Below are 16,816 nucleotides of genomic sequence, written 5' to 3' on the forward strand. Positions count from 1 at the left end.
ACTCATAATCCCAGCACTTGGGAGGCTGAGACAGGATCGCAGAGATTCAAAGCCAGCCTCGACTATTTATTGAGGCTCTCAGCAACTTAGTGAGACCCTGTTTCTAAAAAAAGTATAAAACAGGTCTGGGAGCCTGGAGGTAGAAAAGTTCCTGAGTTCCACCCCCAGTACCACCAAAAAAAAAAAAAAAAAAAAAAGGCTGGGGATATAGTTCGGAGGTAGAATGCCCCTGAGTTCAATCCCTAGTGTACACACACACACACACACACACACACACACACACACACACACACACAAATAATTATAATAATAATAATGACGATGATGATAATGATGAAAATAACAAGACATCTTGCCAGGTGAAGGTGGTACACAACTGTAACCCGAGTAACTTGGGACTCTGAGACAGGAGGATCACTGGTTGGAGGCAGCCTTAGCCATACAGCAAGACCCTGTTTCAAAATAAAAGGGCCTGGGGATATAAGTTGGGGTAGAATGCTCTCAACAGTCTAAACTTCCATCCTCAGATAATGGAAAAAGCACAAACAAAATCCAAAGTAAGTAGAAAATAAAATAAAAAAGAATAACAAACTAGACTAGAAATAAATATCATGGACAACAACAACAACAACAACAACAACAACAACAACAACAACAAAAGACAAAAATCCACAAACCTAAAAGTTGGTCCTGACAAGATAAAAAAAAAAGCCAGATTACAGGGGGAAAGACTCAAATTATTGAAACCAGAAATAAAAAATGGAACATTACTACTGACATTACAGAAATAACAAACATTATAAGGGAATACTATGAACACATCAACAACTAGATAATGATGAAATATAAAAATTCCTCATAGGATACAAACTACTGAACTTCAGAAGAAATAGAAAATCAAAACAGATCTCTAACAAGTAAAAAGAATGACTTAGTAAAGCCTTAGGAAATTGTCTGTAGTTTATGCATGCAGTAGCTTGCTTCTCATCAGTTTGTCTTTGTTCATGTGATCTTAAGGCCTAATCTCTTCCCAATTTCAGGAGTGTGTGTAGGTCTCTAATGTCTACTCATGGGGGAAAAAAGTAAATTTAATGCACAGGTTCTATTAGTTTTAACACCTAAGTCAACAAATGAGGCTATTCTGCTGTCCTTAGCAAAATTTTCAAACACAGAAGCCTTTTCTAGCCATCAAGTTTCCTGAATGGAGCTTAAAGGCCAAGAGAATGAGCATCCTGGACATTGTTTCTTTAAACCACAATTTCTGGTTCCTAATTATTCTCACTTCTTAAGTACCTGTTCTTGAGCATCCTTCCCAAAAAAGTGGCTGGCAAAATTCTGCTTGATTTAGCATCCTCTGATGAACCATCTGGAGGAAATGACTTGCCAAGATAGGTCTAGGAAAAAAGGGTGAAGAAGCCATGTAGGTATGGGAACTGCAAGAGTAATCCTAAAGGAAATGTTCTGGGCACATGACATCAAAACGTTGTTCACTTAGAAATAACAACTTGCATTCAAATTATGAATACAAGAAAATACAAGAAGCCCAATGCCCAGCTTCAATTTTCACAAGATATCCAGGAATCTATATGCCAACAATCAGAATTTATAATGACATGAATTCCACACATTTTATTTCATACATTAACTTCTATCATTTCATCACTAGAAGCTCTATTCTGAGAGTTCAAGGGAAAGAACACTCATCATTGTATCTACACTAAGAGGTGCATAATAGGTGTTAAACTGAATTAAAATAAGGCTTAGCTTTTTCTTCACCCGTCCTGTTCTCTGTTAAGACTCAGTGCTTCTCCAAAGCCCCTCCACCCACCTATTTCTCTTTCATTGTATTTTCCACACATTTGAAAATTTATCTGCCCTCCTGTGTTGAAGAAAGGGCTATATGTTTTTCATCTACATATCCCCAACACCGTGACCTTTGTTAGTAATCCATAAGTCTACCATGTGACCAATGAATCTAGTCTTTTTACCTGATTTGAACATAAAGAATCCTAAACTAATGGTACTCAAAGTAGCTATCCCACCCAAGAACTGTTTGGTATAGGTTTATGAAGAGATATTTTGAACCAGAATATATGTAAGAACTGCTTCTTTTTGTGAGGAAGTCTTTCTTTGAAAAAGTATCTAGCCCAGCTAAATAGTGCTTAGTGATGAAGCTGATTTACATTCTCGCCCCACTTTAATACTAACATTTGAATGTTGAATGAACACATTTTCAAAAAGAAAAGCAAGATACTCAAGGACAGTTAAAACTAACTTCAGAGTGTTCATCTTTAGAAGTACAAATATATCCATAGATCCCTAAATAAAACAGATTTAAAATAAAAGCAACTATTTTTACTGGTAAAAATAAAGACACAAGGCACTTAAAAACTTTTTTAAAAGTGAAGACACATTTTAAAAAAAAACCTAATAAAATTTTAATTAGAATGTTTTCCTTTTTTTAAACAGGACAAGTAACAGATTACATCAAACTTCAGAACTTCTCAAATAGCTAATTATTATACACATTCCCATCTGTCTTGCAGGGAGGAATCTTGGTCGGCTTAACAGTTTCAGGTAAAATAAGCTGCATAATAGTATATATTACAATAATAAATGTACAATGTTCACATGAAATATGTTTTAGAAGCAAGAAAAGGATGCATCTGCATCAAAAGGTGACCTGTTAAAATGCCACAACTATTTTTTACATTCAATCTTGCAACAGGTTACAAGATGGGATCACTAAGCTCAGATAAATCACTATGATGCACATAAAATACAGAAAGATTGGTTACTTTATATATTATATATTCATATTTTCACACATTAGCATCTGAGACATAAACTGAGAATGTAAAATTTATTCTCTTCAGTTAACAAATCATTTTTTATTCTTCATAAACATGGTGCCCACAAAAGCACATAGGTAAGGCACAATAGGGTTTTCTGTTACAGAATAGTGTGCATCATGTTTACTTAACCAGAAAACGTGCATTATCTGTGCAAGTTCATGCTGCAAACCCAACACATATACAATAAAACAAAACTGAGCTTCAAACAAAATCAAAATTGGTACAATTCCAGCTCTTTCACATACTCATTTGGACTGACAATGATAAAGCAACAGGTTGTTTTTTAAAAGCCAATTGTTAGATTACAAGTAAACCTTGCTCAGCAACTATTTTAATCTGAAATCATAAACAGTAATAAAGTAACTTTGTTAAAACAAATTAAATACTGAGGCACAAATCAATGGTCACTCGTGCATTCACTATACTGCAAACTTTCATGACCCAAAATTCCAAGTATAATTTATCTAACACATTTTGCTGCAACAATGCTCCCTGCTTTAAACTTAACATATAACAGGGGTGATAACATCTCATTAAATTATAAATAAATTGGGAAAATGACTTAATCCCAATAGTACTATGCCAAAGCCCTAGTAATTATAATAAATACAAGTTTTCACAAAATATTTTTCTAATATCTGCCAATTGTTTTATTGCTCACATAAATTTGAATCCATTATAACTGGTGCCAGAACTTTCGCACAGAATCATACTCAGACGTTTTATATAAAAATCTATAAAAGATATTTTAAACATGTATCTAATACTTCCAGGTGCTTGGCTGTTTGATCTATGTGATAGTACAGCCGTGTGTGTGTGTGTGTGTGTGTGTGTGTGTGTGTATGTGTGTGTGTGTGTGTATATATATATATATATATACACACACACATATATATATACATATATATATGCATGTATATATGCATACATATTATACATATACACACACAAATATACACATCTATATATACAAATTAGATTATGAATAAAATAGAAAGCTTATTTTACTGCTTATGCAGACATCCTCACAAAACAAGACTACTTTCACCATCACCAGCATTTATACATATATACAAAAGCCAGTTTAAGTACATCCACTTACACATATATGTAACCATTAAAACCAAATAAATTTTCTCATATTCCAGCTGTAGCAAATGAATTTCTTACAAGCAGTAGAAACCGAAGGTTAAATTGGGAAATTAACAGTTTTACCACATTAGCCTGGTAAGGAACTATGCAGGTGACAGTATATAAAAATTCACATTAGTTCACAAGAAATTATGGAAATACAAGAAGCCTCTTCACCATGCTTTTATGTGGTTATCCAAACACTTCTTGGTGCAAAAATATAACCACCATATCTGAGAATGCTTAATAAAGTCAGTGTTCTTCATGCAAAACTTTAAATGATTGGCTTAACTGAGCTCCAAAAACTGAATAAAACAATTATTCTACCTACTCAGCATTGCTGCCTCACTGCTAAATCCCTCTGGAACCTTATGATTTCTGGAACTTTCAAACAGAGCTGTACTCAGCAATAAAAATATTACATACAAAAAGCATTTAAAAAGGAAGACAGGAAGCCAAACAGGAATTTTCCTATTGTAAATAACAGTCCTAGGAGTGAAGAAAGTCTTTCAGGAACCTCCTTGAGAATTAGCTAGGCCAGTCCGAAGGCGAAGATGAGACATAGAGTTCATATGCTTATTTGATGGCTTCAAGGGAGTGTTGCAAGTAAGAGCCTGGGGAAAGCGATGGTGATATCTATCTAGTCGTAAATATTTTACTGTAACCAATTTCCCTGTTGTAAGATAAAAATAGTATTTTAGATCTGTAAAAATGTGTTTAATAATTGTAGAAAATTTACTGTAGTAAAGACACATGAACACAAAACAAAATCTAAAATTATTACTTAAAACATGGTAACCTTCCATTTAAAATCTGCTAAAGTCAATGTAAAACCATAATTATCTTTTCAAAATGTTAATACTTGAATTTCTTACCATCAAACCAAGAGCCATGTAATGCCTTAAAAGCTTTCCCAGCATATTCTGGAGACAGACATTTAACATATACACAACCCTGTAATATAAAAGAAAAAATAATGAATAGTCTAGTTTAACAGTAACACATCAAAACATAGAACTCAATACCAAGAGTTACTTTACCTCACGTGAATTTTTGTCTACTGCAATATGAACAATGCCATCATTATCACTGCATTTTTCTAAAATTGCTTCTTGAATTGCCAAATGCCACTGATCCCCTATTTCCCTAAAAATAAAAACAAAAATCAACAACTATATTCCTACTCAATTAAGTCTTCATTATCTCTGATGTCACAGCAGAACATTATTACAGGGATGATGAGTCATTTTTATGTTTGAAATCCTATGTACTTGCAAGTTGTTTCTTTTTTTTCCTTTTATACTAATGTTCACTCAGTAAAGTTACAAAAGTTGAATATTATTTTATTTTCAATGATATATTCAAATCTTAAGAAAATTCTTTGTGAATAGCTTATTCTGGTTCTCTTTTCCAAAATAATGGAAGAGTGATATAGGACAAACATTTTGCATGCTACCTTACTATAACAAGAGAGCTTTAAGATTTCCTGCTGCAGTAAAACTTTTTTTTTTTTTTCCGGGTCTGGGAATGGAACCCAGGGGGCATTTAACCTCCGAGCTATACCCCCTGCCCTATTTTTTATTTTTTATTTTGAAACCGGGTCTCACTGAGTTGCAGAGGGCCTCACTAAGTAGCTGAGGCTGTCCGCGAACCACAATCCTCTGGTCTCAGGCTCCCAAATGCTGGGATTACAAGGGTGCACCACCACGCCCGGCTACTAATACATTTATCTTACCTGGGAGACAAGATAGTGGCACAAATGAAAAGCAATTGCACTTTAACTCATAAGTTTTCATCATAGGTAATACTGGACTCTCATTGATTTCTTATTAAGACATTAGACTCCCTACACAAAGGTATTGTATCACACTACTAATTGTTCATATATCTGAGGGTGTGTTTGTGCTCACACGCATACATGTGTATACAGTAAGAATGCTTTTCCACATTTCCAATTTTGTTACTTATTTGAAATATCAATTTTTTCAAATGTATCAATTTTTAAATGTGATATGTGGTATTTTATATGTACTGCAATTTCTACTGACAGGGTTAAAAAAAAAAAAAAAACACAGGATTTCGTTTCTCTTATCACTAGACAGCTATGCAATAGCTTCCAGAAAGCTAATTTTTAAAATTACTAGTTTATATGTAAAATAGTATAAATTCTATAGCACCAATTTTGACTATGCTATTCTATGGATGTATGTGTTGTTCTTATACTGTATTCAGGAGTTGCTCAAATAGCACACTGACAATTAAAGACAAGACCTATAGGGAGAAAGATGTAAACATCTTTGTAGAAAATTTTTTATAATTAAGGACTAGAAATTTTTAAAAGGGACCTACCTTATATATGCATATACATTTGTATTCTATATACATTTGTACACATGTATGTACTGCCTACTGAGACAAAAATGTTTAGTCATGTGTGAAATAAATTATATATTTAATAAAGAACATTGTCACTATCACTAGTCTGCTTCAAGCATTTATGTGCTATGAAGATTTGCCGTAAATACAAAGATTTATAAAAGTTTAAAAAATCTTTATACAACTGTGTTTTGGGCCAAAACTGCTCAGATTTTAATAAATGAGAAAAGCATTAAAATTTCTGTAGCTGTAAATTCAGAAGGAAAATGGACTTTCAATTAGAATTATAAGAATGCCTTGCATTTTCAGCCAAATATTCCAAATAAAAATTACATGCATGCTTGATCATTAATACTTACATAACTGGATCGAACATATTTCGAATCTTTAAACATGGTGTTAAACTATTTGGTGGTGAGTTTCTTCTATCTAAATGAAATGCTATAAAAAACAAAAGCAAATTTAATTATTTTCCATTTTGTTAAAGTTTTCAGTTATTAGTTTAAATAATAACCACTACAATCTTTTATCATAAACCAGACCCCTATGTTACATGTTAAGGTAAATTAAGATGGTCACTGCCTTCACACAGTTTAGTGGAAGAGGCAGATGACAGTGTCACCCACAAACATTGTGACTGTGACAGATCCTAAGAAGAGTACAGAAAGCTATAAAATTAATTTTGCTTTGTATGGAAGCATTAGGTAATATTTGCCCCAAGAAAGTTAAACTTATTCTGGAAACTAAAGAATAAATAAAAAATAGCAAAGTATAGAGAAGTGTAAAGAACATTTAAAGCAAAGAGAGTAACTTATTCACTGCCTTTATGACAAGGAGGAGTTTAATATAGTCAAATAACTAAAATCCATCCAATATGGCTGGACTAGAGATAGAAATATCAAATTATTAAGAACCACACAGGCCACATTAAAGTGTTTCAGCACTGTCATAGAATAATAGAAAGCCTAATTTTTTTTTGGGGGGGAGGGTGGTACTGAGGAATGAACCCAGGGGCATTCTATCTCTGAACTACTCTTCCAGCCCTATTTTTTATTTTGAACCAAGGCTCACTAAGTTGCAGAGGGTCTCAGATCACTAAGTTGACACAGCTGGCCTTGGACTTTTGGTCCTGTCTTATATATGTATACACATATATAAGTACTGGGATTATAAGCATGCGCCACCACACCTGGCTCTACTTGAGCATTTTAAGCAAAGGAATAACATAACAGAATAACATCTGTCTTTTAAAATTATATTTGCTTACGTATTTAAAAAAGTGAGAAATCACTTAGGTAGATAGGAAAGTAAATGTGAAGAGACCAGTTAGAAGATTACTCTAGTCATCTAAAAGGAAGATAGTGATGTGAATAAGACAGGTCAATCATATGGATGAAATTAGGACATAATAGGGAATATATGTGTTATGACTTGTTAAAAGACTGAACAAGGGGGGAGAGGGAAGATTCCAAGTTTATGGCAGAGTCAACTGAGGAAAAGTACCATTAACTAGAGTTATATTGAAAAAACGGTTTGAGGAAAAAAATGATAATGAGTTTGCACACATGTTGAACTGGCAGCACCCATCTCCTAGAAAAGATGATGAATATATATGGCTTGGTACAAAAATCTAAAAATCAGCTAGGCATGATGGCACATGCCTGTAATACCAGTACTTGGGAGGATGAGGCAAGAGGATTGCAGGTTTGAAGCCTCATCAACTTAGTGAGGCTCTCAGCAACTTAGCAAGACCATTTCCAAATAAAAAAATAAACAGGACCAAGGGGATAGCCCAGAGGTAGATGGTTTCTGGGTTCCACCCCCAGCAAACACACACACACACACACACACACACACACACACACACACACACACACGAAAAATCAGACAGACTTGGAGGGGGGTTAAAATAAAAAGTCAGAGGTAAGAGGGGAAAAAAAGTGGCATCTCCAAAGCCCAAATATAAGTGTCAAGGAGGGCTCAACTGTCATTGTAAGAGACAGGGTAAAAGAAGGAATTCAGTTTCATAGGGCCCTTTTGCATGCATCTTTTAAAAAAGAGTTTGATAATGTAATTTTTGGCAACATTACAGCATTTCTATACCATGCTTAAAGAAACTATTATTCAAGCTTCCTGAAAGTACAAATTAAGAGAAATGCAAGTATGATTTTTAGCTGCAATTCCAAAACAATTTACTTACCTTTTCTAAGAGTGCTACATTTAGCAAACACTGATAAATGTTTTTGTAGAAAAAAATATTACCATAGACAATTTTCTTATATGCTATTTTATGCTTTCCTTTGTAGGTTTTGGGTATATAAGGCAAACAATCTTCAAAACCCTCTATATACTATGACCCTATAGAGACAGTAAGAAAACTATGCTAAAATACCCACACAAAAGATAATTGGCAGGGGATATGCAGGTAGAGGAGGTTTATGAGAAAGAGAGGCAAGCAAAAACTGGAAAGCATAAGAGCTAAAAAAAAGTTATGATTCCATTCACATATATAATGTGTTATATATGTATTATGTAAATAGGACATAAATTATGTTCCTTATTTGCATAGAGAAGTTAAAGAAAAGTATGCAGTTAGATCTATTAATACTATGTTGCTGCCCGGCATGGTGGCTCATGCTTGTAATCCCTAGGCTTGGGAGGCTGAGATAGGAGGATCACACAGGTTCAAAGCCAGCCTCAGCTACTTAGTGAGGCTCTCAGCAACTTAGTGAGACCCTATTTCCAAATAAAGTATAAAATAGGTCTGGGAGTATAGCCCAGAGGTAGAAAAGCCCTGGGTTCCACACTCAGTACTACAAGAAAAAAAAAAAAAGAAAAAAAGAAAAAAAAATGCTATGTTGCTTTTAAGTTAAAAAATGTAGTATCAATGGAATGTTTGTTTTTTACTAGAGTAAAAACAAACCACTTATGTTTGCAGTAATAAATAAAATGTAGAAAGACACATAAGAAGTTAGCACTTAGTACTTTTATGGGATGGGACTGTAAAGGGAGCTTTGCCTTCCATACTTGTTTTTTAATTGTACTGTTTCACTTTACCGAAATAGATATAGTTCTTTTGAAAAGTTAGAAGAAAACCATTTTTATATATTGTGTTTGAAAATACATACCTTGGCCTTGCCATACTTTAGAAGGTATTACTAATATTTTATCACAGGATGCAGAAGGCTGGATCCACCGCCAAACTAGAAAATCTGCACCACCTATTCTTCGTGTTTCCGTCCGAACTCTAGACTCATTAGCAGCAAGGAAATCAACAGCTCTATCCCATACTTTCTTCATTTTTTTCCTGTCATGTGAACAAAATAACACATTTATCATTACCTTGGCCTGTCATCTTTTTGATATGTTAGTAATTAAAGTAATAGTTAATAGTTAACTCGCTTATCATTACTAACAGTTTGTTTAAAATAAGATGTGTCTATAACTCACCTCAGATTTACTGAAATTCAATCTCCAGAAGTGCTGTACAAGCATAACTGTCTGTGGGAGTGAAGGCAAGGGTATACTGGGGACTGAACCCAGGGCATTCTATCCTTGAGCTATACCCTCAGACCTTTTTGTCTTATTTTGTTTAGAAACAAGGTTTCACTAGGTTGCTGAGAGTCTAAGGTGCTGAGGCTGGTCTTGAACATTCAATCTTCCTGTCTCAATCTCACAAGTATTGGAATTACAGTTGTGTACCAGCACACCTGGCTATAATTTTTTTTTTAATCCAAAAGGTTGACTGTTGATTATGATATGCCGCTAGCGTTAGAAATGATGCTTTAGGATACGGCATCATCTTTCATTTTCAAAAAATGCATTTTCAAGTTTTATTTTAAAAGCTTCATTATTAACAAAGTAAGCATTTAAAATCATTAATATAACACAATGGCTATTGCCTGTTTTTTTTAAGTAAGATGAAATTCAAGGAAATAAAGTAGAGATTGATGACAATCAAGATTGAGCATATAGAAATGAGAATGATTTAGAAGTTCAGTGGTCTACATGCAACTCGAAATGAAAGGGTAAAAAGAATTTAGAAAGAGAATGTAACATATTTTAATCTGTACAATACAATAGGTCTCTTGAGAAGTGTCCCAACTCTCGATATAATTTTCAAGCCTACAGAAGATATCTTCATTCTGATTTACTTCAATTCATAATGCTCTGAACAAACCTGTCATGAGGCTGTATTAAGGAATCTCGCACATGTGGAATAGGCATGTATGGCTGTAAATCTTTATTCTCCTGGCAAGCTTCATTATGACTTCTTAAAACATCTGGAAGTAAATTAAATAACTTTACAAATGCATCAATAATTTGACATTATGCCATCGTTTATCACACAATGACTAGTCTAGAAATAGACTTTACAAATATCATACCTATAATCTTTACCACCATATCATACATTTGCCTTGTTTCCTCCTCTTCTTTTGTCCAACGATATTTCATATAACGCAGAACAACACAAACCATCACTATACCTGCAATATAATTTTGTGTTTTAAAATTTGTGGCTCATGGCATTCAGTAAGATTGCAGACAATTTCTACAATGATTATCTTAACTGCCCTAATGGAAAAATGGAATGAGCCTTCAAGACAGGGAAGTGAATTAACTATATATTTAAATAAAAGGACATAGAAAAACTTAATATTAAACACTTCCCAGTTTCACTTCTTTCTAGAAAAAAGGCATTTGCTCTATTACCCCATAACCAAACATTAAAATTCTATCTTCCTAAAAAATATAACTATTCAGAGACTCTTCCTATGTAGTATTAAACTACCAGAAAACTTTTACTGGATTAAGCATACTGAATCTTACTTTAAGTAAACTGAATTATTTTTAAGGGACTAAATAAAAAATATCAAGGAATGGCTACCTTTTTAATTCTTTCCACTTTTCTTATCTCCTAAAAGTCACACAATCTAGCAACCTGAATAAAAATTTTAATTCTCATAAATAAGAGTTTAAATTATTTTAATTTATATTTTATTTTAAAATAAGCTAAAATTTTCTATTTTCCAATTTTATCTTCAAGGGTTATATACATACACTAAATACACTCACTCTTTCTGTAATAGTCTTATGACCAAGTTTTATTCCTATCTCTCTTTATATTACTATTTTCTAAGCTTTGTTTGAAAATGACATGATAACAAGCCCTCAACCTTAATTAGTGAAGACTGCTAATGTGATTTATGACATCTATCACAAAAGTGAAAAGTGAATTCTCAGCTCTGACATTCAGTGAAAGAGAGACACACAAAAATTCTTGACTGCAGTTTATCACCTTTCTTATCCTAACAACTTACCTAAACATAACAGCAATAACCTGTGGGTTACAGTAATAAAAGCACGTCGAAAACGACACCAGAAAGACATCTGTGGTCTTGTGGATTGTAAAAACTGCACATCAGTTATATTTGTCAATTCTTCATCAGGGACAAAACCAACACACCTATTTAAAAATAATTATGGTAGAGTTTAAAATTTAAAAATCACTTCTTAATAGTATACAACAGTCAAAACAGAAATCAAATCCTCTACCTTATTCCAACATCTTTCCCATTTTCTAAAATCCACTGCAGTGAAGTGTTGAATATATCCTCATATTCCGGACCTAAATCCTAACAAGAAATAAAGAAAATAACTATTTTTAATAATCCACATTCATTTGACTATCTGTAAGGTATTCTACATATATAGAACATACTCTATACTTTATAGAACATGATAAAAATGTATTATTACAAAAAATTACCATTTTCGCGCCAGGCATGGTGGCGCACGCTTGTAATCCCCGCGCTTGGGAGGCAGAGACAGGAGGATCGTGCAAGTTCGAAGCCAGCCGCACATGCTGGCTTAGGAGACCCTGTTTCCAAAATGAAAATGTAAAAATAGGTCTGGGAGTATAGCACGGAGGTAGAAGGGCTTCCAGGAACCCCAGTACCACCAAAAAAAAAAAAAAAAAAAAACATTTTCCTCACAAATCCAATATACTCTTGTTAAAATTCTGCTGTTTTCTTTGTATGCCTTTGTATTTATAGATGTAAGTTTTTTTTAGTTTTTAAGTGTCAGTGAGAAGAGTGAATGATTAACAAATTATTTTCAGATGAGTGATAAACCAGTCAGACTTGATTGTTCCATTTTCACAAATGAATGCATTAAGACCACCAACTCAAAAATTTGTGTAACTAATAATAAATTCAAGTGAAAAGGTAAAGTCTAGAAAAACCTGCATTCATCACTGTGACCTTGGTAGGTTCACAGTACTCTGATTAGTGTGATATTAACAAATGTGACTTTTGGATATGGCATATGACAATTCAAAGATCCTGGTAACTCAGTATACCAATTTTTTTCAAATAACCAATACTTAAAGCTGTGCACAATTATGCATTATAGTACATAATCACATATGGGTAAAAGATCTATTCAAAGTGCAACAGACCAAAGAACTTTATTGGCTAGAGTACAAACAGTTCACTGATAATAGTTTCAGATTCCAATTGCAACTACCTTTAAGAAACTACTTGTAGAGGTCTGCAATAACATAAAAGAATAATATAATTATCTGAAAAGGTGGCTAATGTTATTTTTCCCTTGTTTTGATTACATATTGATTGATACAAGGCTGTATTTTCTTGTTGTATTTCAACAAACTGAATGAAAAAGTAGAGAGGAATCCAGTTAACTTTTATTAAGCCAGACATTAAAGAGATATTAAAAAGGGAAAATAATATCACTAGTCTCAATAAATCCTATTTTGGAAAACAATTATTTTCATAAAACTATGTCAACATATAATAGATTCATTATTATTAATGAATAACTTGATTTCTTCAGTTTTAATTCCTAACATAATAAATATATGTATATTTATACTTGTCTGTGCCATACTAAATATATAAAATATATATTTATATATAAACACATACATATACATATATCCTTCATTTGTGGTTCTTAGTAATTATGGAAAATCAAAAAACTTGAAAACAGTTATGGGTAGGTATTTTTAAATAAAAGTACTAGAAGCGGACTGGGTACAAAATTAACTTATGAAAATCAATAGCTTTTCTTTCTTTCTTTTTTTTTTTTTTTTTTTTTTTTTTTTTTTTTTTGATGGTACTGGGGTTCCTGGAAACCCTTCTACCTCCGGGCTACACTCCCAGACCTATTTTTACATTTTCATTTGGAAACAGGGTCTCCTAAGCCAGCGTGCGCGGCTGGCTTCGAACCTGCGCGATCCTCCTGTCTCTGCCTCCCAAGCGCGGGGATTACAAGCGTGCGCCACCACGCCCGGCAAAATCAATAGCTTTTCTATATACTACCTATGGATCCACTGAAAAAGCAATTTGAAACAGTAATTTCATTCACAATAGCCTCTTAGGAATAAATCTAACCATTAAGAAAAAGAGACCTCTACAATAAAAACTATAAAATGAAAAAAAAGAAAATGGAAAGGACTCTCATGTTCTTCAATAAACAGAATACTGTCGAAATGTCCATATTACCAAAAACAATCTACAGATTCAATACAATTCCTATTAAAATAACAATGTCATTCTTCAAAGAGCTAGAAAAAAATGATGTTAAGTTCATATGAAAACCTGACCCAGAAGAGCCAAAGCTATCCTATGCAATAAGAACCATGCAGAATGCATCACAGTATCTGACTTTAAATTATACTGAAAAACTATAGTAACAAAACCAGCAGGATATTGGCAGAAGTACAGACACAGACCAATGGAATAGAAGATACAGAAACAAATACACTTATAAACAGCTGATTTTTTATAAAGGTGACAAAAATATACACTGGAAAAAAAGCCTTTTCAACAAATGGTGTTGGGGGAAACTGGGTATCTTCATATGTAGAAGAAAGAAATTAGACCTCTTTCTCTCCCCTTGCACAGAGTCAGCTCAAAGAGGATTAAAAACCTACAAATTAAACTAGAGAGTTTATAATCACTAGAAGAAAACATAGCACTAACTCTCCAATATATAGGTACTGGTAGAGACTTCCTCAATAAGACCCCTAAAGCTCAGGAAATAAAATTAAGAAACAAAACGGACTTCAGTTAGATGAAGAAAGAAACCAGTAGAACAGTGGAAAGGGGTGGAGAAGGTGAAAAAAAAGAACTAATGAAGCAAAATTTAAATAATGCTACATCCACACATGAAGGTTTCACTACCCATTTCACTAACATGAATGGGGAGGAAGAAAATAGGGGGAACAGGGTCGAATGCAGAGGGAATACACAAAGTGATGTATTTATGTTTGTATCACTCTGAATCTCACTCTGATGTATAATTACAGCACCAATAAAAGTATAGAAAATAAAAAGTGACACGATACCATACTACTTGGTTTTTTATAGAACAAAGTATTATGTCAGTACATAAAAGAAAACTAACTTTTTCAAAATTAGTGTTCCATTTTATCCTTATTCTATTCTTTAATCAACTCTTTTGGTGTGGTACCAGGAATAGAACCCAGGGGCATTGTACCCCTGAGGTACACGCCCAGCCCTAGTCTTTTAATTTTTGTAACAGGGTCTCACTTAGTTGCTAAGAACCTCGCTAAGTAGTTAAGGCTGTCTATGAACTACAATCCTCCAGTCTCTGCTTCCCCAATGCTGGAATTACAAAAGTGCACCACCACACCCAGCTAATCAACTCCTTATTAATGGGCATGCTGGAGGATCAAACTTCTAGGCCTCTTCTACCATTGAACTATACCACAGTCCCAACTGTGTGTGTGTTGGGGGGGGGGGTAACATTTAAAATGATGAGCGAGAAAGAGCTTGCTTAAAAAATAAAATTACAACACTCATTTTCGATATATTTATAAGATATAGACTGATATGAGTAAAAACTATTAAAGAATGAGGAAATGTAATTTTTAAAATTTTATGCAATAAAATTACATAGCTTTAAGCAACTGTTTCAGTTGTCATAAATACTACTAAATCACTATTTTAATTCAAAAAATAAGTTAGATTGCCTTATTCACTCATCTATAGAATCTCCTTCTTCATCTAGAGTTCTTCCTATTACCCATTTCTCCCTAGCTTTTGCATACACTAGAGAAAGCATCTGCTTTTTTTTTTTGACTGACTAATCCCACTTAGCATAATGTCCTCTAGTTCCATCCATTTCCCTGTATATGACATAACTGTGTTTTTATTTATGGCCAAGTAAAATTCTATTGTGTACATATCCCAGAGTTTTGTAACCCATTCATCTGTTGATGAACATCTTGGGTAGTTCCATAGTTTGGTAATGGTGAATTGTGCAGCTAATAACGTAGATACACATGCATTAGTTTGGTTGGTTTCCTATGTGCATTCCCATTCTTCTGAGGATCTTCCATACTGTTTCCAAAGTGGTTATACTAATTTACAATCCCCCCCAACATTGTTTTAGAGTTCCCACTTCTCCACATCCTTGCCAGCATTTGTTGTTTGCAATTTGAATGATTGTCCTTCTAGTTGGAGTTAGGTGAAATCTGAGAGTAGTTTTGATTTGCATCTCTGATTGCTAATGATGTTGAGCATTTTTTCACACATTTATTGGCCATTTGAATTTCTTCCTTCATAAAGTGTCTATTTAGTTTGCTTGCCCATTTTTTATTGGATTATTTGTTATTTTAGTGTTTAGTTTCTTGAGTTCTCTGTATATTGTAGATATTAGCCCCTTATCTCCTTTATCGGAGGAGTAGTTGGCAAAACTCTTCTCTCATTCTGTTGGCTCTCAGTTGACGTTCTTGATAGTTTCCTTTGCTGTACAGAAGCTCTTAAATATTATGCAATCCAATGTATTGATTCCCCTTTTAGTTTCTTGTACCTTTAGGGTCTAGTTTAAGGAGATGGGAAGCGGGAAGAAGGAAACTCTGTAAAGCACATGATGTACTTAAACATATCAAAGTCAACCACTAAGCCAAGCATGGAAAGAAGGGAGGAGGAGGGAATGAGGCGGGAATTGAATAAGAGCTAATTGGGTGATATGTGCATGTATGTCTCCACCATCTTTTATCCCGTTAAGATGTATGACTACAATGCACCAATAAAAATTTTAAAAAGTAAATAAAATAAAACAGAATTTGTACCCATTTTTAAATTATAGAGGAAAAGTTTAGGACAATAAAGATGAAGGGGCATTAGGAGAACACAACTTCAATTATACTACATTAATCAGGATTAGATAAAAGACACAGACATTACAACATCCTTTAAAGATGCAGATATTTGAAAAAAATCATTGAAATATCCATGTGGTATTTTCCCATGTTTATATATATCTAGGAATGAGAGAAATATAATGATTTTCAGAATTAAAGAGACCTGGAATCAGATCCAGGACTCCATTATAGACTAGCTCTATATACAGTATACATTAAATAGGGACAAGAGGATATACACCATCTATGCAGATGC

The 16,816-nt window shown here is 33.6% G+C and overlaps 1 protein-coding gene across 1 annotated transcript in view; it reads right to left on the minus strand.

The window, feature by feature from the left end:
* Positions 1–4,495: 4,495 nt before the first annotated feature.
* LEMD3 (LEM domain containing 3) overlaps positions 4,496–16,816 on the minus strand; it is a gene marked incomplete at both ends in the record, with an annotated part of 61,202 nt that continues 48,881 nt past the window's right edge. The window contains 9 exons of the mRNA XM_080705524.1: positions 4,496–4,659; positions 4,862–4,940; positions 5,027–5,132; positions 6,722–6,803; positions 9,491–9,669; positions 10,543–10,645; positions 10,751–10,852; positions 11,687–11,832; positions 11,922–12,001. Of these exons, the coding sequence (XP_080561650.1) occupies positions 4,496–4,659; positions 4,862–4,940; positions 5,027–5,132; positions 6,722–6,803; positions 9,491–9,669; positions 10,543–10,645; positions 10,751–10,852; positions 11,687–11,832; positions 11,922–12,001 (1,041 nt within the window). The remainder of the gene's footprint in view (positions 4,660–4,861; positions 4,941–5,026; positions 5,133–6,721; positions 6,804–9,490; positions 9,670–10,542; positions 10,646–10,750; positions 10,853–11,686; positions 11,833–11,921; positions 12,002–16,816) is intronic.

The sequence above is a fragment of the Muscardinus avellanarius genome (assembly GCF_963383645.1).
Source record: "Muscardinus avellanarius genome assembly, chromosome: 11".
NCBI classification, from domain to species: domain Eukaryota; kingdom Metazoa; phylum Chordata; class Mammalia; order Rodentia; family Gliridae; genus Muscardinus; species Muscardinus avellanarius.